The following is a 21,058-nucleotide window of genomic DNA, read 5'->3' as shown; positions in this document are numbered from 1 at the left end:
CTAACATTTTGTTTTCTAAACAAATCATACTGAACAAGCGTTTCCCCTTCACTCCTTCCCCACCTAGAAAGCAAAGGCAGGAAGAACTTGATAACTTGCTTAAAATTTAGAATTATCTTCCTACTCTTCAGCGGGGTACGATCCTTCTGCATTCCCATTTAAAATAAAATGGGATTTTTTTTGCCATGAAAAATAAACACACATGCAAATTAAAACAAAAAAACACCACTGCAATAAATAAGGACTAAAAATTCCACTCCCCTTCAGGATCTTCTTTCCAATATCACTTTTTGATTCACTAGACAAATCAATCAAATGTTTTCTAGAAGAGAAACAAAACATCACTTCATACTTTATATATCATACTACATATATTTAAGCATATTATTTATATATATATATTAAAAATATGCATGTGTACATATATATAAGAATTTTTCCTGGTAGATCATTTTAAAGTAAAGCTTAGAAAGACTTGGTTAACAGGAGAAATTCTGTTCTTTATTTTGTATCCTCCCGTTACTTGCACACAGGAACACAAAAATTAAAGCAATGTAAGTTGGTTTTCACTCCTTGTACTTCACTATTTATCCCTCTTCAAAACAGACAGCTTCACTTTTATTCCAAAAATCCCAAAGCTGGCTTCAGCTTTTAACTTGTAAAGACGACGGTGAAAGACAAGGAGAAAGTATCTCCACGCAACAAGACACACCCTCACTAGCCCTTTTCCACTTCACCATATGTTTTACCAAAAGGTTTTATAAAGCCTAAACTTTTGCCTTAAGCAACACCCCCTTCCCCCCCGGCGGCTGTTGCGGGGGGTCTTCCTCCCCGCCCTCCCCCCCCCACGGCGGCCGTTAGGAGTCCTTCCCCACACACATGGCGGCCGTTAGGGGCCTCTCCGCCCTCTTCATACACGGCGGCCGTTAGGGGCCTCCCCGCCCCCTCCCGGCGGCCGTTAGGGGGCTTTCCCCTCCCCCCCCCCCATTCCAGGAGAAGAAGGCCCGAGGCCGCCAGAGCCTCACCTTCTCCTCCACGCAGTTGACGATGATGGACGGGTACTTGCGGCTGAGCCAGCGGAAGAAAGCTGGGACTCCCATAGCCCCGGGAAGCGGGGGATAACGCTGGGAGGTGGTAGGGAGGGGAAGCGGCCGCGGGAGCGCGGAACGACAGCGGCGGCCCCAGACGCGGCAGAGCAACGAGCGCTTCCGGGAACAGGGGCCAGCGCGGGGCAGCCTGGGGCAGCGCGGTCACGTGGGGCGCGAGGCGGCCGCGCCGCCATGTCGGAGCCGGGCACGCGCAATGCGCAGGCGCGCGGCAGCCATAGCGGCGGCGGCGGCGCTAGGAGCGGGGAGAGGTGTGGGGCAGCTCCCGGCGCTGGGGGACGCGGCCGGCGACTGCCGGGGCACTCGGGTGTCACGGGCTGCAAAGCTGGTGGGTGCGGTTGGCCACGGTCGCAAGAAGCAGCGCCAAGAAACGCGCTCAGGCCGCCCGGGCCTGTCGCCCGCCGCCGAGTCGGCCGTGCGGCGACGCTGAGGTGGAGTTAAAGCGCCGGGGATCCAGCGGGGTTAACGCGGGCCGGATTTGGCGCTCTGCTGGGTGCCGCGACCGTGCGCCGGCTTCTCTAGGGCAGCGACGCTGGCGAGGACGTGGAAAAGAAGCGGGGCGAATCATTAACAGAGATTAACAGAATCTCAGCAGCGCTTATCGGCTCGGGGAGGAGCTTGCCAAGTTACCACAGAACAAATTAACCTGGTGGTTTATTGCTCACTACTCTTAGTCTCTTTTAGCTGTTGTTAAGCTGCTTTCTGTTGTCACCCCCCTTATAAAATCTGTGACTTGAATAAATTTCCCCAGCAACTTTGTGTTGGCGTTAGATCTTTTGTATCAGGTAAAGATTGTCCTGTTCTTTGCAAAATGTTCCCCGATTGAAGTTTGTTATTGTAGTGCTTTTCCTTCTGGAATTTAGCATATAGTAAGACGGCTTAGTATTAACATTTTGTTTATATTGGTGGCTGAAAAGTTTTTCCTTGAAAAGTTGATCTAGACCTTGCAAATACTGTTAAGCAAAACTGAGGCTACAGAAATTTGTGACCTGGACTCCTCAGTGAAGGAGTGTGCTTGGTGTTTGCTAGGTGGAAGCACAACTTTCAAAGAATAAGAGCTGAGTGAGAGGACTGGTGGTGTGCCAGATGTGCATTCGTGTGTGTGTGAATGATAAAACATGGAAGCTTTTCTTCAGCAAAAAAACAGCCATGGAAGTCTACTGCTAGAGAAAAATAATCCTTTGACAAACAATTGTAATAGTTTTTGCCCAGCATCCAATTTAGAGACAAGATGGGATACCCAAATATTGTCTTGGTCCTTCCTTAAAAAACAGAGGACCGTGTTTGTCATCAATGCGTGTGCAGTGAACTGCAGGTGTGCTGGACTGGCAACAAAGAACAAATTCAGCTCCAGCAGAATGAGGCTAAAAAGCACATTTCTCTTGCCAACAGCCTGCATGGTACAAGTTTGCCGCTTCAGAATTTCAGTCTCATCAGCGGCTAGTTAAAGAGCTAGGGGAATACCAGTACTGTGCTTCAAGACCAGAGGATGTCAGTGAAAGACCCTGCACATGCCTTTACCTATGCCTTCCCAGGGCGTTGCCTCACCCAGGAGAAAGGCCTGTCTCAGGGAGATGACTACAGGCTCCTGCTCTTCTGAATGCAGATGCTGCTGCAGATAGTGAACCTCCTGCTCCATTTCGGCTTCGCATTAAGTGGCCGTAGGAAGCAGCAGTTCTCTGCTGCCCTGAGATCTCCTGAACACAGCTATAGCCATCATGTATTATGCTTACCTCTACAGGATCTCAGCACAGCGGGAGCAGGAGCTGCTCATCGCAGTGGGAACAGAAGCTTTGTCTCCTGCAGAAAGGGCCAACTTCTGCTGCAGTAAGACAACAGCTCCCCAGCGGCGTGGACTTGGAAAGCGCAGAGTATTCTCCCTGGCTGAGAGGTGAGCTACTGCCCAGGGGCAATATTTTGCTTCTGCTTTTTGCAACCTTCCCCAACTATTTTCAGTTTGACCCACATCAAATACTGTGTGAAACAGATAGTAAACTCTGATGCATGTACATGCAGTGTCAAAATGAGTCAGTCAGCAAGGAAATGCCATACTGGCCCTTCTCAAAACATCTGTTGCAGAAACAGATCTGTACAAGACCTGTGAAGTTCATGTACCAGTGTGTTCTATATTTATGAGCACGCACATAGACATACACGCATGCATGCACACTCACACACATGCACGCTCTCTGCATTCCTAAATGGGATACTTTTTTTTCCCAAATTCTTCCACACAGGGAGAGACTACCCTATAAAAATCATTGTGGACTCATTTTATCTCTGAAAGTCTGTTAAGTGTCTACAGAGAGGGTCTATTTCAGCTCACCATATATCTGCACTGATCCAGGCTTTTCATCAGCACCGATGTCCTAGCTTGTTTTTGTGAGCATACTTACAGGGGCATAAGCTGAAGTTTGGCCTTAACTCAGTACAGCTCTGCCAGAGGTGAAGTGTGTGTATATGACACATGCAAAAAAGAATGAAGCACCAAGTCACTGCACATTCACAACAGAAATATTAGGATATTTTTATTACAATATTTTCCTTAGAAGAATGTAATACTGTTTTAAATCTGTTAAGGCTCTATTGATTACAATCTTACTGTCCATCAGTGTCACCTGTCATCATCTTTGGCCACCAGTATGACAGCTGTGAAAGAGCAGAACAAAGTTGAGCGGCAGAATGTTTTGCATCTAATGAATCTGCACAATAAGAGTATAATAAATAATACTCTGGAGGAACTCAGCTATCCCTTGAATACCAAAGGAGAGATACTGCCTCAGAAGAAATTCCCAAAGTCATCTGTCATCCATCGTTAGTTCTGTATCTGTGGCTGAGCTGGACTGAGAGAATGGAAAGCACCACAGACTAGTGATAGGTGCCTTGTATCATGCAAAGAGATTTAGAGTGGACTGACATCGAGAATCCAGAATCACTTCAAATGAGCTTAAAACTACAGAGACAATATGGCTTTGGTACAATGTGCAGTGCAGGATGCTGGAGAAACTTTTTCCACATGAACTTGTGTCTGACATTCACTGAAAAGCATTTAGCCATAGTCTGTCTGTGGTACAACAACCTGATGAGCCTACATTTAGCAGTTGGCTAGGGCCCTCAGTAATGAATTACCACAGCTTAAGGCTAATCAGAAAAAGACAGCAAGGAGGGATGAACTGGGCACCACCTCTGGTATGATGGGTTCAGACATTCATTCTGCTAGTTCCCTTGACTAGCATTAAGCCTACAGTTCACAAAGGAAGATGAAGTAGGAGAGCTGAATCATAGATCTTGAAGATGTCTAAATACTCTTGGGGCTAGTGGATTTCTATAGCCACTGGTGGACTTCTGAGGTCATCTAACCGAGGGCTGAGGAGACTGAAGTGGTTCTGAGGATCTCCAAAGGATGCTCAAGTGTGCTGTGGTTCACAGGCTGCAAACCCTTTGCCTTCTCTGTGCTAACCATCTCAGCTATGAGGCCTGATCTGATCAATATCCCCAGGTGGGATTAATACCCAGAAAAAAAGGAAACATGCCGCAGAAGAAAAAACCACCCCTTTCTCTTGAAATCCTAGGCTTACAGTACTCACCTGGCACATCAAATGTTTCTCAGACAGTTTTGTCTCAGATCCATGCTCTTCCTTGTTCAGAGCAAATGCCTGAGTTTGTATCTTGTGAACTGTGCCCAGCAATCACTGTACAATGACTTACCTTATTTACCATGGATAATGGTAAGAATCTGACCCTTGCCTGCAGACTGATTTCTCAGCTTGACCTCAGACCTACCTCATGACCAAGGACTTGCCTACTGCTCCACACTCTTTGTTGAACCTGGCTCCCATCTCTGGGCCTGCCCTGCTCACGTTGCTCAGGGATAGTGGGGCCAGGCTCTGGCCAGCGAGGCCTCTGCACCAGCTATGTTATCACACTTAACTCCCTATGCATTAGGGAACAGCCAGCATCGCTGCTCTCTGACATTCTCCCATCCTGACTTGGGCATCCTTCTGCTTTCTTTTCCTGACCCTGTGGGTGTAAACTCATCCAAGGAAAAATCTTGGCCTTGCCTTCCTGTGTATCAGCCTCAAGGAGGTGGTAAGCAGCTTTCCATGAACATAGGGAAGGTTATACCCATATTTTCTACACCTCATTTCCATTCAAGGAGTATTTCCACTCCAGGCTCTGTTGTGCCACCACTCCCTTGCTGGCCAGCACAGTTGTGCCTGTGTCATGACACGATGAGTGCAGATTCAGACACAAGCCCCCACAGGCTCAGCAGGACCAGCAGTGCTGACTGATTGAGAGCAGGTTTGGGTGTTTACAGCAAGAGGACTGAGGCAGCTGGGTCTGTGCTTAGCTGATGGTCTAGTCACGCTCAAAGTAGAGAAATGAGGGCAAATGAAAACTGGAGACTGTTATATTGACTATAGCAGGGAGGACTGATGAAAACTCAGAGAATCAGTCTTGGTGGTTGCACACCTGACTGGGCAAGTTGATAAGCTCCTAACATCCCAGCACAAAGTCAAAGGTAGACCATAACTCAACCCAGACTAGGATACTCTAGGAGGAACCAAGCAAAATCAATACATTGGGCTGGAAATTGTTTAAATAGCACAGGATGCTACTAGGAATGTATTAACACATACAAATATTATAGGCAAAAGCTTTCCTTGCTGTCTTGTAGCATATGACATTTTCTTCTACAGGAAAGACATGGCATGGTTGGAGAAAGGAACTGCAGTACCAGTCCATCCTCTCTAACAGTACAGGGAATCCATTTTTTCTCCTGGCAGAAGCAAATTATAATTAGGTATCAACAGAGGTACTCAAGGGACCTGCAGCCCCATCCCAAGCCTGCCTCTCTCAACACAGAAATACAACCTCTCAGCTCTTTCCTGTTGCTATGAGGCAAGAGGGGGTCCCAGCAAGGGCCACACATCCCAGCCAGGTGTGCTGCAATTTGGCTGCCTGCGGGAGGGAAGAGCCTCTGCAGGCAGAGCTTTAAAGCCAAGTTTCTTTAACCTAGCAGTAGCCACACAGCAAGGACTGCTGCTTTCCTCCTCTCTGCCACCACTCGGAGACGAGGCTGACTAAATCGGCCCTAGGCTCCTGTCCTCCCGCCATCCAGGCCCAGATTGCGAGATGCTGGGCTGCACCTACTCCATCGCCCCCCAGCCTGCTTTGCCAACCCTCTCTAGCAGCCTTGAGGTTAATTCACTTCAGACAGGAAGAATATTTTTGTCACAAAGCAGGTGGGTGATCTCCACTACTCACTTCGGTCTGTAATGGGGTTGCTGCAGCATTAGAAGAGCATTTGAAAACCCTTAGTGTTCTCTTTCTGTCTCGCAGCAGGAGCTGATTGTGCAGTTCTCACTGTCAGTCTGTGTAGCCCCCACCACTTCACTTCTGGGCTGGCTGGGCTTGCGCTCCTCTTTCATCCTCACACCTTAACCACACTGTTCCTCAGGCCATCAACAGCAACAAGACTCAGGAACGACTAGAACATGTAAACACATCTCCTAGCTGGAGCAAGGAATAGATGACCAGATTTTTTCATTTATTTGTTTGTTTTTTTATGTATATTTAAAGAGAGCTCCACAGTTTGTTAGAGTAAAAAACTAGGAAGGGCAGGGGGATGTTTTCTGTTGTGGGGCAGAGGCTGTATCAGCTGGACAACCCATGACAGCAGGGATCACAGGTCTGTGGTCTAACGAGCACAGAAATGCCTGGCACAGGGCAGAAGGACGTTCACACTTGTGATGAAGCATCAAGGTGTCCGCCTGGTGTCTGCCACATGAAGGAGAGTGCTTCTGCCCAGTCTGCTGGAGAAGCAGCACGGCAGGATCCCCTGGCTGGGATCCATGCAGTTGTTGAGTCCGACTGTCTCGCATTACATCAGCCCTGGTCATAACCTGACCTAGCTTCCTCTTTATTAGCTGCTGATTTTCCAAGAACTGGACTACAGCATGAGGACAGCACTTCCCCACTGACAATGCCAAACTCAAAAACGATGGGATTAAACAAGCCAACAGAAAACTATACTGAGAGTTTCTTCCTTTCTCTTTTTCAAGCCTTCTGGAAGCCTTTATTTCATATTCTCAAGCTTGTCTCAGACTACAAACTCATTTTGTTAAATAGAATATTGATACCATTTTAAAATTGTTTTTGGTGGACTAGGCCCAAAGATTGGTGCCTATATTCAAAGATGCAGTACTGCTTTGCAGCAGAGTTTAACTGGGGTGCCATTTTTGCTTTTGAACTTATTGTAATTATAACAGATTTTTTTTTAATATGTCCCCTGGTTTCTCCCTTCAAAAGGAAATCTTATATTTAATGAACTTAATTTTAGATAAATAGAATTAAAAGAAGAAAATCAAAAATGCATGAAGCTCCTAGAATCATCCAATTACTGTGATGTCCATATAGCAATGCTAGCATGAATATTACAAAGCAAGTAAAAGCAGAAAATCACTGAGGCTCGCCACGTGGAAATGCTGTTCTAGTCTAAAATGTACTGAATTAGAAATGTACATTTTATGCATTTCTTCTTCTTGATCTGTTGCAGAATAAGATAAAGATCAAACATGCCTGCTTGCTCTGAGCAGCATATGTATGCATACCCAGACTGCTTGCTTTCTTTTTTCAAAAATGCATTTAGCTCTGTAGTCAAGCTATTAGAATACATATAAGCATCAGTAGAAGACGGTCTTTGCGTTCATATTGCAACAAAAGCAGCAGCCAAGCTGGTCAGAGGTAGTACCACTAATGAACAGTTGTGGTCTAGAAAGTTTCCAGCAAAACAGAGACACATGGCTGATTCAGCCACTAAGTATTCCCACTCAAAATACAGTTTTCTTAGAAAGCCCAGAGGAAATCAAAGAAACGGATTTTGATTATCAGCAGCAAGAAAGCACAATTGTCTTCATCTCTCTCCATTTTCTTGCTTTGCTGGAGACAGGATTTGTAGCTAAAACCTCAAGAGATTTGAGGGCTTGGTCAGACCTGAAAAGGAAAAAGGCTCTTGCAAGTAAGGGGGATTCAAAGGGTGGTCATCACCTCCCTGCTGCTCACAGGAGACTACCAAACCAGAATAGTTGAAGCAAGCCCAAGCCAAGCTCCAGAGCATGAGCCTTGGAACAGCAGGCTGCCAAAACTCCCTGGAAGCAGATTACCCAGAGAAGGATAAGAATCAGCTCAGGGCTTCAAGATCCTGCCGCATCCAAGGTTGTCTCTGACTATATTTAGGGAAGGAAAAAACAAAACAAAACAAAACAAAACAAAAAAAAAAAAAAAACAAAAAAACAAAGCATAACAGGATCCATTGGTTAAAACCAAAGCTTGACACATTCATAGAAGTAACGAAGTGCAGCTTTAACAGGGCAGCAATAACCACTAGAACTCAAAAGTTAGAACTCAGTAGAGGAGGGTGAGAGATCCTCGTTGAGAAGCATTTACTTCCAGGTGGATGTCTCCCCAGAAGACAAAGCTATATTGGTTTGATGAAAAGTTCACTGGGGAGAGCTTCTCCTCTGCATTTTAGGAAATCAGGCTAGATACCTCAAACATTCCTCTGGCCTTAATAGAGGAAGAATTAAGCCATTTAACCCCTTAGTGGCTCAGTCACAATTTCAGTCTCTCTCTGTGCCACCATCACAGGTAGAATCACTTGTGGAGGGGTTTAATCGTTTGTACAGTCCTAGGACAACACATACCAAAAGTCAAATACTAGAGTATTTAAAGAAAATGCACTAAAGAAGAAAGATCAAAAGATCCACCCTGTTCCCATTAGCCACCGCTAGCAGATGTTTCAAGAAGGGTACAGGAGACAGCCACCCCTGCCTGGGCAGAGCTTCTCAGCTTCTCCCCCTCAGCAGTTTACACCCCAGAAAAACAATATTCACCTAGACCATGCTGTTAAGCAGCTACTGACAGTTCTATTTTTGCATTCGTCTAATCTCATCTTTGAGCCTATTTACATTTTTACATTAATGTAGTTTTAGGCAAGATGACTTTTGTTTCAAAAATACATTTATATGTATGTGTGTGTGTGTGTGTGTGTGTGTGTGTGTATATATATGTATTTCAAGGTGCATTTTCATGAACTCTTACAAACCAAACCTTATTCTCTTTTACTGTGGGAGAGAGTTTTACCCAAAATCAGTCCCTGGAAATGACAGGTAAGAGAGGAAAGAGTATGCCACAGGCCATCCTTGCTCCTGAGACTCTCCTGACCAGATAGCTCAGCCATTGTGCACGGTTTTAACATTCATTTCTGTGAAACTTATAGCGAGTTCAGCTCCTTTCTGCTTCAGTGCACAGCATGAGGACAAAACAAAGCAGCTCCGAACATCTCACCTAAAACACCTACGCTGAGATGCAGCTACTGGATGAGCTGTTAGGAGAAAAGATAGCAGCTTGTTTGCTGGGTATAGAGCTTCTCAACATGTCATTGAAAGAAACTGCAGCACTGTAGCATCCCAATTATTTCTGACCTTGGATCTGGGCTTGTACGCTTGTACTTACTCAGTGTGATTTGTGCTCAGCACAGGGATCTACTGCCATGCTTACCCTCTCTACAGAAAAACACTTACAAGACTCCCCGGCCAAGCGACGCAGAGCAGCCCAAATCTCCTCTATGCTTCTTGCTGTCTCCTTGTGCTAGTTATTTGTGAGCACATGTTTTTGCAGTTCCAAGTGCCTGCAATCATGAGAGGGCTGCGTTACTATATGCTGCATTGCAAAGTCCCAGCATCACCTACCAGAACAGCACTCTCACAGCGTAGCACCAACGGATACCCACAACCTGTCCTAAAATGGGATGGCATGCAGCGCGGAGTGGGAAGCTGAGGCTGCAACACTTGCTGAGATAGCGGGAGCCAAGCCTCAAGTAATCTTATCCCCTCTGTGAGTTAGGAGAGGCAGTTACAGGCAAACTATGCTCCATGCTGCAGCTAGGTTTCATCTCAGAGGGCACTAGTATAAGAGCAGCAGGAACAACCAGAAGCTTAGGACTTAAATTATTTGGCAGCACAGGCAAACAAGGTTGTTCCCTAAATTGTGCCCTAACTCCCTGTACACATGCTGCAGTGAGGAAGCCTCCAGCAATGGTGTTGGAGCACCTGAAGTGGGAGCAGTTAGTACTCTGAAGCAGATACTGTGAATGCCCTGTATGTCTGGCCTGGCTTAGGGGAAGCTTCTAGCAGAAGCTACAGTGCTAGCAACAGTGCTAGAAAAGAAGCTGTAAGAAAGCTGAGTAACCCCAAGGCTTTGGGCCCTATTTCCAGTTCCTGACTTAAGAAACAGTCTATCACTTGAAAAAAGTGGCAAGTCTCTTATAGTTTCCAGACTGACTTTTGAGTGGGATTTCAATAAAGGAGATGCAAGTGCATCTCCTATCCTCTCCCCTCACCTGCCTGCAGACAGATATCAGAAGCCAGCAAGGCACTGAGCTCTGGCACCAAGTGCTTAGCCAAGGTCCCATAGGTGACTTCACTGAACGGGCTTCCATTTCGGCTGCTGGCTTTCCCTTGCTTCAACATGTCCCAGTGCAGCCAACCTCGCATCCTTCTTCTTTCTCCTTACTCCTCCTTCCATTCTTTGTCTTTGCTACACACATTTTACACTCTTCTTCCTCCAACTTCACCCATGGTCTTTGCAAGGCATGCCTGGAAGTGACTTCAGAAATTTAGTATGAGTACAAAATCCCTTGCATAGTATAGTTTGTCAGTGTCATGATATTTTCTTGGAGAAACAAGGCTGATGTGATTATACTACACACAGCACCCCCACAAACTTTTAAACAACTGGCTAATTATAACTGAAATTAATAAGAGAATAAATAATCACAAGCAAATGAAATTCTTACCAGCTTTGCAGAAATAAGCATACAGGTTAAGAGTGAACCTGCTGGTGGCCCAACTACTGAAAAGCCCAATAGCATATAAAATTCTCTAGAGCAGTCACAGGAAGCAGCTAGGAAAAGCTCTACTTGTAGAAGAAAGTTCAATGAGGGCACCTTATATACTACAATTGATGATCATGAAATACAAAGCTTTTGTAAACTAGGACTCCATTAGCCTTAGAACTATTACTTTGCAGTGATCATGATGTTTCAACTATCATTTCCCAGTGGTGTTTGTCAACATCTCTCGTGGCTCTTGGTTCAACTTCAATCAGAGCTTATGGCTCACAAGAAACATTCAGAGAGAGAAATAAATGCACCCAATATAATGCTTTCTCTGCCCCAAAAGATGACCACCACTGTGCAGCAACACTGCCTGTGGCTTCCAGTGGCTGGGAACACTTTAAGTGCAAGCCTAATGCTGTCCAACTGACAAGCCCTTTTGGCTTTTGAGCCCAGGGGTATCACTTCCAGATCATTATCGACTGACACCTCATTTGTGACACCCTATTCACCTCCCACACAGAGGAAGGTACCTGTTACACAGCCTTCATCTTTTCAGCTGGCATTGTGCCAAAGACGCTCACCGTGAGCAGGGGGCTTGCAAGCAATTGGCTCTGAGCCCCAGTGAGAGAAAAAATGGGATAAAATACAGACTGACCCAGCTCCCTCCCCGAGAAAGAGGTTGTTCCAAAGACACCCTCCGAAGTGATAATGCTCAGAGACTAGCACTAAATAAGCATCTCAGAGCATGTGGACATCCAAGCATGCATTTTCATTTATTTCCCCAAGAAAAAAAAATACATCACAAATAGGCTTGGTCTTACTAGCAGGATTTTCTTCAGATAAGGAGGAGCAGTTAAAAGCAGATGAACAAGGAGGCTCTGTGTAGTACTGAGTAATATTTACAGTCAAAGAAAAAACTAAATACAAAATACAGTGATGAGCTGTACTGTAGACAACAGCACTCTCAAGCTGTGCAAAATGATACTCTTTATTTTTTCCCAAAGCAACCAGTGGCATCTTAATCATAGAAGTCATCGAATTCATCTGCTTCTGTATTGTAAGTTTGTGGACGCAGAGCAGCCTCAATCTCAGAGTCGCTGTCATCAGATTCGCCCCAGAAAGCTGAGGGTGGAGGAAAAAAAAAATCTTAATGCCTATGCAGTGACATAATCAATTTACAGCTCTTTCAAAGTGCCTAGACAACCTGGTTTAAAGCTAGAGAACATGAGAGTATTTTTACAGTGAGACAGCGCATTCATCTGAGAGTCTCGCTTCATTGTGTCTCAAGGTAGTTTGACAGAACATTTCCACTCCAAACAATTTACTTGACCATCTGCTGCCTCAGTTACAGCTTTGTTTCTTATGTTCCACTTTCTCCTTCTGCTTGACCTTGGTCACCCAAGGTCATGAGCAGGCTATGACATCACAGTGCTGGCGTTAAACGAGCAGTGACGTCACAAAGGACTTCACCGCTTTCTGAGTGGATCAAATACAGGCAGCGCCGATTTAAGAAAAACTGATCGTTCTAGCAAGCAACTCCGGTAATTAACAAACGATTTCGCTGAAGTTAACAGGACAGTATTTTAATTTCAAATGTCTGAGAGATGCCTCAAAATGTAAATTAATTGGACCTGAGAGAGAAATGAGAAACATGACTGTATGCAGAGATCTTCAAGAGGAAGTCCTGACAAAATCACGCAGGTGTAAAGGTTGCTAGCTCAATTATTTAATAACCACTAACTTTTCCTTTTTCCTCTATTTAATAGAACATTCCTTTTCTGTCCCACAAAAGTTGCTGTTTCACCGCAGCAGGACTGCCTAGGAGAGCTGCTGATAGTAATAATGCTGAGCCCAGCAATGTCACCTATGTTTGGATTTAACACACCTGTGCCAGCCACAGAAATATATTTGAGAGCTCGGGAAAATGGCAGCACAAGTGGGAAGGGCACTCACACGCCTTAAATGCTCCTTTCCACTTGGGAAGGCAGAGCCTGCACTCGCCACTGCACAGTGGGAGGAAAGGGGAAGGGCAGGGGCACGCTGCCTTAATGCACTTTTCCTTCTCTGACACGAAGCAGCCTCTCTGTGGGAGATCCACCAACACAGCCTCCTCCCTCTTAACCCACTCTGGAAAACAGTACTAGCTGTGCTTTCTACCTATTCCTAACCTTTTTCAGGGGGTTGTTGTTTGTCCAGAGTTAGCACAATAGCCAGGATGCCTCGAATGAGGCAAAAAACCTGGAAACACAGATTCAGACAGCAGGAGAGGGGAAAGCTGTCTTACCTCAGACAGAAATTTCAGCTCACGTTTGCCTGAAGCACCATTCATGTATTTAGCGCTTTTGATGACAAAAGCTATATAAATATCCTCTCTATAAATGCAGCAGTTGCATCTTCCATCCTGCATCCCTGCGACATGGGTCTGAGCTCTGCCCCGCTCTGCTGGGAACAGCGGAATGGTAGAAACTGCCTCCTCGGCTAGTTCCCAGCAGGAATACACTGAAAGGGAACCAATACGCTGAAAGGCTCCAAAAGACCAAACTCCCCACTGGAAAAATCAAGGGGCTAGTGATGTGACAGAGGCCTTTAAAATTACATCAAAGCATCCATCATTTATGGCATCCTTAAATTAGCTCAGATTTCAAGCCTCTAAAATATGTTCATTCAGGACTAGAAAGTCTGAAAAGCTGAGCTCCAGGCAGAAAACTCCCTGGTCCCAGTGCTCATTGCATGTACAGGAGGCTTGATACGAGGTAGTTTCAGACACCATTGGACACTATAGTGCTTAAAGAAAGTAAATGCAGAGGAGAATTAAAACATGCACAGCCCAAACGGTTTATTTAAAAAGAAGGCCTGCTTGCTCACGTGATAAAATGTTGCAGACACATGCATATCTGCATATGCAGACCCCTTTATGTGCCTACCTATTGTAACTACGCAAATACTTTGCTGCTGCCCACCTACTTTTGCTTCCAAGGTTGCAAAGATTAAAAAAAAAAAAAAAAAAACTTTCAGATTCTTCCTTCACTAGATTTTCTCCTACTGCCTGTTCACTACTGTTTGATTTAAACCCTGAAGCACAAAGCTCACTACTCCTCCCAAAATGGATGCATTACAAATCAGGTCATCTCCAGTTCAGAATTTGCTATCACTGTCTATCAGCCTGCTCCCATGTTGAAACATAGAAGGTCCACGGTTTTCCACCTTCTTACATTCATATTTTATTCAGTTTTATAATGTTTTTAAAGGTGTTCTACAATATAAGTTACACTTAGATATCAGCTTTAAATAGCATAACATTTATTTCTCACCTTTGGATTTTATAGCAGTTACCATCTCCTTCCTGCTTTCAGTCCTGCAAAATGGGAGAAATGAAAAAAAATTCAGCAGAACATCACAACATTAAAAGAATTCAAGTTTTCTGTTCTTTTCTTTTCTTTTAATACCATCTCATAGTTTTTAAAAAAACACTGAAGTTCATTAATGGATTTTTTTTTAATAACTATTCTCTTCAAGGGTCTTTTTTCATCTTTGTATTTTCTGAGCAGTGGGGAAATTAACATGTGGCAGGGACGTTAGTCCAGATGTTCAGGCACTGTGAACTGCAATGATTTCACAAGCAGTGGTGATTTACATGTGTAGCAAAATAGGGGTATGAAGGACTAGAGCTTCATGCACCCTTTCAGATCTGCCACAAAAGTCAAGAAAAAAAGCCCTGAACAAATAAAAATAACGTGCCTCCCCTGCTGGTGCTCACTGAACTTCATTATTTCCGTTCCTGCCAGTGTACTCCTGCAACTTAGCTCCTAGGTTCCCATAGCATCATCCATGTTCCTATGTAAATGTGCAGCCTCCCAGCTGCCTTTGATCTACCTTGATGTATATGCAGTTGCGATTCTGTTCTGTTAAATGACTGCTCTTGTGTCTAGAGCGTCACAGACCCTTTTGAATCTCTCAAACAAGCTGGAATCATTTTGATCTTTTGTGTGTAGCATGTGTATTGTGTTGGTGCTGTGCAATAATCACATAAGGGCAATGGTGTAGAAGAATTAACTGTTATATTAACAATCCTGCAATAAGCTCTAAAAATAAAGCTTTGGTTAATTTTAATAAGGAAGATCAAACAGGAGATATTTGTGATATTACTGTGCGAACGAGCAAAATGTAAGCAAATGTCAACTTGCAATTTGAAGTCTTTGCCACAGTTAAAACAGAACTCAATTGGCTGTCAAAATTTCATAGGATTAAGGGTTGCATTTCATTTAAAGGCATGGCAGCTAATATATGATGGTGTAAAGCAGGAAATTACAAGTGTTCTAACCATTGTCACAGAGTTATTTGTGAAGGAAAGGATAAAAATGGGGATGATTCATAGCTTGTCTTACGCCACTACATTCAGTAAGAACTTGCTATTTACAGCTGGAAAGCTAAACTTAAAGCTGGAGGAAGTGTCAGTACATTACAGCTACAGCTACCTATGTTGCAATAACTTTTCCTTTTAAGAGAAAGGTAGAATACTGTTTATATCATATTCCTATTTTTCAAGCTATGAATACCACCACCATATAATCTCCACCAGATATAAAAAAGAAAAAAAAAAAAAGAAATAAACACCACAGCAAAAGTTCAAGCAAGATAACACACTGAGGTTTAAGCACTAACAACAATTAACAGTTAGCTATTAACAATGTGATATATGTTAAGAATATGTAATTTAAATTGTTTACATGTGTTAGTCTTCAACTGTTTATCTGACACTTACCAAGCCATCCAATCCCCTTCAGTTTTATTCAGAGATGAATCCTACACTGCATTGCACTTCACCTGCTAGCACAAGCTCAAATTCCATTTATGCCACAGGATTTTCAGCCAGTGTTTTAAGTCAGAGCTTCCAGGCTGAGCCCTGCAAAATGCTGAACACCCTTAACTCTCGCTTGCTTTGGTAAGATTTCATGACCCTCTGCATTTCCCAGGAGGTGCTCCACATATCCTAGACTCTGTCCATAAAATGTACTTAAGAGGATGCAATTCTGGCTGCAGCAACACTGTTTCCCCTGTGGTGTGAAGTGAGAAACCACTTGTTTCTGAGCTGCATATCGAGAGGTGACTTCTGTGACAGACTGTGCAACAACCATTTTATCTTGAAGTATTTCAGTAAAGCAAGATCAGCCAGCTGATAGCTACTGTTTACACTGTCTGCTGCTTCATCTTCCATTATCAAGGAGAGGTGCATACGGTTTCTTTATTCAATCATGGTAGAGGGTCCCTCAAAGTGACTTTTTGCTCCACTTTTCTCCTTGCTTCAAGCCCAAATAAAACACAAGAGCGTTGATCATTTGGACCTGGAGTCTCCGCTTTGCCTCAAAGGCAGCGTGCACAACTTTGAGCACAAGGAGGACAGTGGTAGACTGCCCCGGCTCTCAGGCGGCTGCATGGGCACTTGGCCATCTTGCACAATTCAAAGCACTGTTGGATCCTGCTGAAAGCCAAGGGGCTCGCAGAGAGGTGGTGGGAGACAAGGACCACTAGTGCCGTAAGAAGGCCTGGAAACCTACCCCGCTTCCCCTCTAACCTCCCATGAACAAAACAGTCAATGGTACCAGGAGAGGGGAAAGAGAAGATGTTTATATGCTCCCAAATAACATCTATTTGTTGGGGTCATTCTCCCAGGGCTATTCTGCCATATCGAAGGGCAGAATTCACCAGCAAATTAGCAAAGAGCTATACTACTGCAAATCAGGTGAGGCACTAATGCAACAGCACAGCCACTAAAGAATAAGAGACACTGAAAAGGGTATCAGAAAAGGCTTGGTTTGAAAGCCTTGGCACAGAGAAATGCCTGGGGAGAGCTGGAAAATGGAACTAGGAATCAGGCCAGGAGATCAGAGCCAGGCCAGAACACAAACAGCAACTCCATCAAACCACGTCTGGAAAATACTGCAAGATAGCTTTGTAACACAGGCTAAAATTCTTAAATTACATCTAAAGTGTTAGTCAAGGCTGATAAGATGCAAAAAACCCCCTCTACATTGCAGAAGGTTCACATTCAGAAATCAAAGTCAATCATGAAAGCTATTATCTGGTATACTGAGCACACAATAACCACCCAAACCTCCAGGGAGGTATTTTAGGAGTATAGATGAAGTAACACAAGTTTCACTGCCTTAACTAATCCCCCTTATTGACCTTTCGATATCCATTTATACATTGCCTTCTTCCCTAAAATAATTACAAACTGAACCTATGCTCTAACAAAGAAAAAAATCCAAACCAGTTTAACTTCAAAGGGCCTTTTAATCTCTCCTCTGCTGATGAAACAGGCTTTTCGTGTTGAAGATACTGCAACAATAAGAAATGAGTAAGCTCCCTGAAAATATTTCCCCCATAAAGACAAATCATATTAAGAGGTAAATACCAGACAAAAGAAAAGCCAAGTTAAAAGAGGTGGCTCACAGGAAAACAAAAAATGTTTACTTTAGCATGGATATAATTTTCTAAAGAACCTGTTGGATGTCCTTCTTTTACTGTCAAGTGAAAACAGCAAAAAAAATATCAGAAAAGCAAAAACAAACAGAAAGGATGGAAGCTTCAAGAACACTGATAGCCTGTAATAAAGTATGCCTCAAAGCATAGAGCCTAATGTCGTCCAAGAGCTTGAAGTCTGCACGCCTGTATCTTGCAAAAGTGTTGGTGAGGCAGCACACCCCAGGAAAAAACAGGAGATTTCATTTTCACAAGGCAGTTCTTAGCAACCCTCAAAGAAATGATGAAGTTTCTCCCCAACAGTAAGGACGAAGGCAAAACTGCAGCTTTTTCTTTAAGGATCATTTTTTGAAAAAAATACCTAGAAAGCCTTTTGGTAATAAGCAAGCCATACCACTATATGCCAATGCCTCTGCTGTGAGCAAAGCTCCGGTCTGTATACACCTAAGTAATAACGTGCTTCCCTGCAAATTGTTGTGGAAGCCTCAGGGCACCTGAGCTATTATTTTCTGCTGATAGTTTGCTACAAAGCAGCATCCTGGAAGTGTTCCCCACCCTGTAAACTCAGTAAAAAATAAATCCATCCATCATGCCATCATTTCTCAAGAAGCTAGGAAAAAAAAAAAAAAACTTAAAGAGGAAGTCAAAACTTAATGATTGCTCCATTTACAATACAAGTCTTAATTCTATCTAAAATTGGTGAAAAGTAAAGTAATAATACTGAATTTAGTATTTATACTGCAAATATGGTCAAATAGGAACAAAGATTTGCAACAAAAAGTTACGTTTAAGACCATTTTCTTCTTTAGGTACCACTTTGAAATAAAAATATTCTTGACTATAGAAGCCCATATGCAAAGACTGAAATTCCTGCCGTAACACAGATCCCAAGATAAAACTAGATATGAAGAACACAGAGTATGGCTGCAAAAATAAAACACTAAAACATCTATTTTCCCTTTACTGTAAAGGTAAAGTATGCATTTCAAAATTTTGAAGAAAACATCACCACAGAAATATTATTTCCTCTAAGCTGCTAAACCTGCACATATTTCTATTCCAGAGATAAAATCAAAAGGTAGAAGAGATTTTCTGTATCACAGGCTTCATCATTACTCCTGACAGGCTACAAGGCCATGAATTTCAGCCTTCCCACCTAGCGGTGGTTCCATGATCAATGTCCACTGAAACAGGATGAAAAAACAACGCTCAATAATGCCATAGAGCTGGCATAAATCTTTTTATTGCATTAAAGTAAGAAAAAAAACCCCAAAGTTTAACTTCTCTAGCATGGCCCTAGTTAACTGGCAGAAGAGCTAATACTGTTGCTGCTTATAGCTGTATGCCCTGCAGCTTGTCAGCAATTTTCAGTTATTTTTTGATAAAATAAATAAAGGCATCAAAACAAATGCATCAGGTTTGTAAGGTCAGGAAAACACCCCTAAATTCTTAAATAAGTGATTTGAAAAAAGTACTGCAGCATTACAAAACAATCAGATATGGACTCATTTATGTCTGCACCTCTCTCGGGATTCTGGAAATATATCATCTAGAGCAAGTACACTGAATTCCCATTACTTCCATTGCTCTGAATCATTATTTAACTTTCTTTAAAGTTCCCAGTAAATTCACATCCTGAATGTTCACATACTCCAACATTTAGCATCTCTTGCTAAAGCTCCAGACAAAATAGACACTTTTCTCACAAGTCAATTAAACATAGACAAGATTTTTTTTTTGAGGTACTGAATGTTACAAGGTGGAAGGTGCAAGAATAAATTTGAGCTTTTAGTTTAGCAAAGTCTGAGTGCCCCCTGATGGTCAACCTGCCTATTTACATCATGATACAGCAATGAAAGTGCTGTATTAGATATAGCTAGTTTACTATTAAATAGTTCCTCTGAGAATAATTAAGAGAATTAAGAGGATGAATTATAATCCACAAACTTTTATTTCTGTGTTTGTTAAAGGCAGCTTTTGAGCTTTTGACTAAAAAAAAACAATAGTCTTCAGAGACCAGAATGGATTACTTCTGAGAACCAAATAAAAATTTTAATTTGTCAGGACATAAACACTGCGTAAAGTATTTTAAACTTTGATTAATCTGTGTTCTAGTCTATAATACATTTTTAATCTTCAGATTATTTTGAAATGAGACAGAGCAAACAAGTCAAAGAAAAATAAATTGCTCGCATCAAAAATACAGAATTATCCAGAAAGCTAGTGACCTCCACTGGTGGATTCTATTGCTACAGGACAACAAAATGCCACACACATCGTATGCTGCCTACTCTTTAGAGAGATTCAGTCCTGACTTATGATACCTTTTCCCCCAAGTAATTATATAATTTAGCACACTCTTGTCTTTTGCAAAAGGTTAACGCTTCAAACTAAAGTTACATCGCCAAGAGTTTAAAATATTCTCTTGGTAAAGTATACTAATCCAGGAAAAAATAGTTTTATATGTAAGGTAGATCAGGACAATATTTGCTGGAGAAGAGGAAGCTCTGGCATGCACCTCTGAACAAAAGGGAACAAGTGGTCTTTACTCAGAGAGCAGCTTCCTATTAAGACTCACTCCTTCGTACATTATGCCTTTCATCCTCACTCAACCACAAAATGATTTTGCTATAGGAAACACAATAGTAGAAAAAGATTTACATTGAAAGAATCTTTAATAATAAACTGTTGCAGATCTGCCTACTTCCCCATGATTTATAATACAATAAACATTGGACTCTATTAAGTCTCATGCACTGAAGACATGCACTGAAAAACTGAATATGAAAGAACTCAATTCTTCCCATCTCCAGTACCATAATAGTGAAATGAGCATGTATAAATGTGCTAAGAGTATCTCTTTGCATCTTTTATAGCTTGTGTGTATTAATCTGTAAAGCTTATTAAGAAAGTCATTGCTATGCAAAGCAGCACCCAATCTCTTTCTCTCGCTTTTCAACAGAGTGCAGTGTTTAGCCAATAGAACTGGTCCTCTGCCCCTCATTCTGCATTCATAACATGCAACATTTGCACAATGTATCTCTCAAAGGCTGCTGAATAGAAAGCCTTAATACTCATGTAAACAACTGCAAACCAATTACTTAATGAATCAGGCCCACACATAATGAGGTGCCGGACAAAGAGCTATAAATGCATTTTTGCGCCCAAGCCTCTGCTTTAAAGTAAAATCCCTCAGCTGTAGTTTGGGCTTAACTGGCACATCATAATTATTGTCTCTAGGACATCAGAGGAAGCCATTTTTTTTTATTTAGGTCCAGCAGGGTCTCTTTCGAGGTCACTCATCAGTTCAGTCACAAAACACAGCAAAGAAGAATTTATAAAAAGTACCACAGCAGTACTACACAGTTATGTTTATTCTCAAGTAGTGGGTTTCAAGACCACTTGTAAAAGCAATAAAGCACAAGAAGTGACTGCAGTAAGGCAGTAAGTGGAATCCTTAAATGCAAGCATCTACAAAATTTCATTGCATCCTGATCAAAAACAAGCAACCACCTGAGTTTTCCATTTCTCATTCTTTCATACTGCTTTTGCTACTTTGTCTCTTTGT

At 42.8% G+C, this 21,058-nt stretch overlaps 2 protein-coding genes and 1 long non-coding RNA gene across 5 annotated transcripts in view; 1 reads left to right on the top strand and 2 right to left on the bottom strand.

Annotated features, from left to right (window-relative positions):
• XRN2 (5'-3' exoribonuclease 2) overlaps nucleotides 1-1,204 on the bottom strand; it is a 59,548-nt gene extending 58,344 nt beyond the window's left edge. The window contains exon 1 of the mRNA XM_062571347.1: nucleotides 1,026-1,204. Within this exon, the coding sequence (XP_062427331.1) occupies nucleotides 1,026-1,100 (75 nt within the window). The 5' untranslated portion in view covers nucleotides 1,101-1,204. The remainder of the gene's footprint in view (nucleotides 1-1,025) is intronic.
• A 118-nt stretch (nucleotides 1,205-1,322) lies between these two features.
• On the top strand, nucleotides 1,323-7,394 carry LOC134138118 (uncharacterized). Its single transcript, XR_009957803.1, has 3 exons — nucleotides 1,323-1,537; nucleotides 2,848-2,997; nucleotides 5,807-7,394. It is a non-coding gene; the product is annotated as an uncharacterized LOC134138118 (long non-coding RNA).
• A 4,367-nt stretch (nucleotides 7,395-11,761) lies between these two features.
• The window catches only part of KIZ (kizuna centrosomal protein), a 71,942-nt gene continuing 62,645 nt past the window's right edge, over nucleotides 11,762-21,058 (bottom strand). For all 3 annotated transcript variants that reach the window (XM_062571343.1, XM_062571344.1, XM_062571345.1), the window contains 2 exons: nucleotides 14,319-14,362; nucleotides 11,762-12,129 (listed from right to left, as the gene is read on the bottom strand). In XM_062571343.1, coding sequence (XP_062427327.1) covers nucleotides 12,026-12,129; nucleotides 14,319-14,362 — 148 coding nt within the window. In that variant the 3' untranslated portion in view covers nucleotides 11,762-12,025. The remainder of the gene's footprint in view (nucleotides 12,130-14,318; nucleotides 14,363-21,058) is intronic.

Source organism: Rhea pennata, chromosome 3 (genome assembly GCF_028389875.1).
Source record: "Rhea pennata isolate bPtePen1 chromosome 3, bPtePen1.pri, whole genome shotgun sequence".
NCBI classification, from domain to species: Eukaryota; Metazoa; Chordata; class Aves; order Rheiformes; family Rheidae; genus Rhea; species Rhea pennata.
Note: the sequence above shows the minus strand (reverse complement) of the source record. Positions and strands in the feature narration are given on the sequence as shown.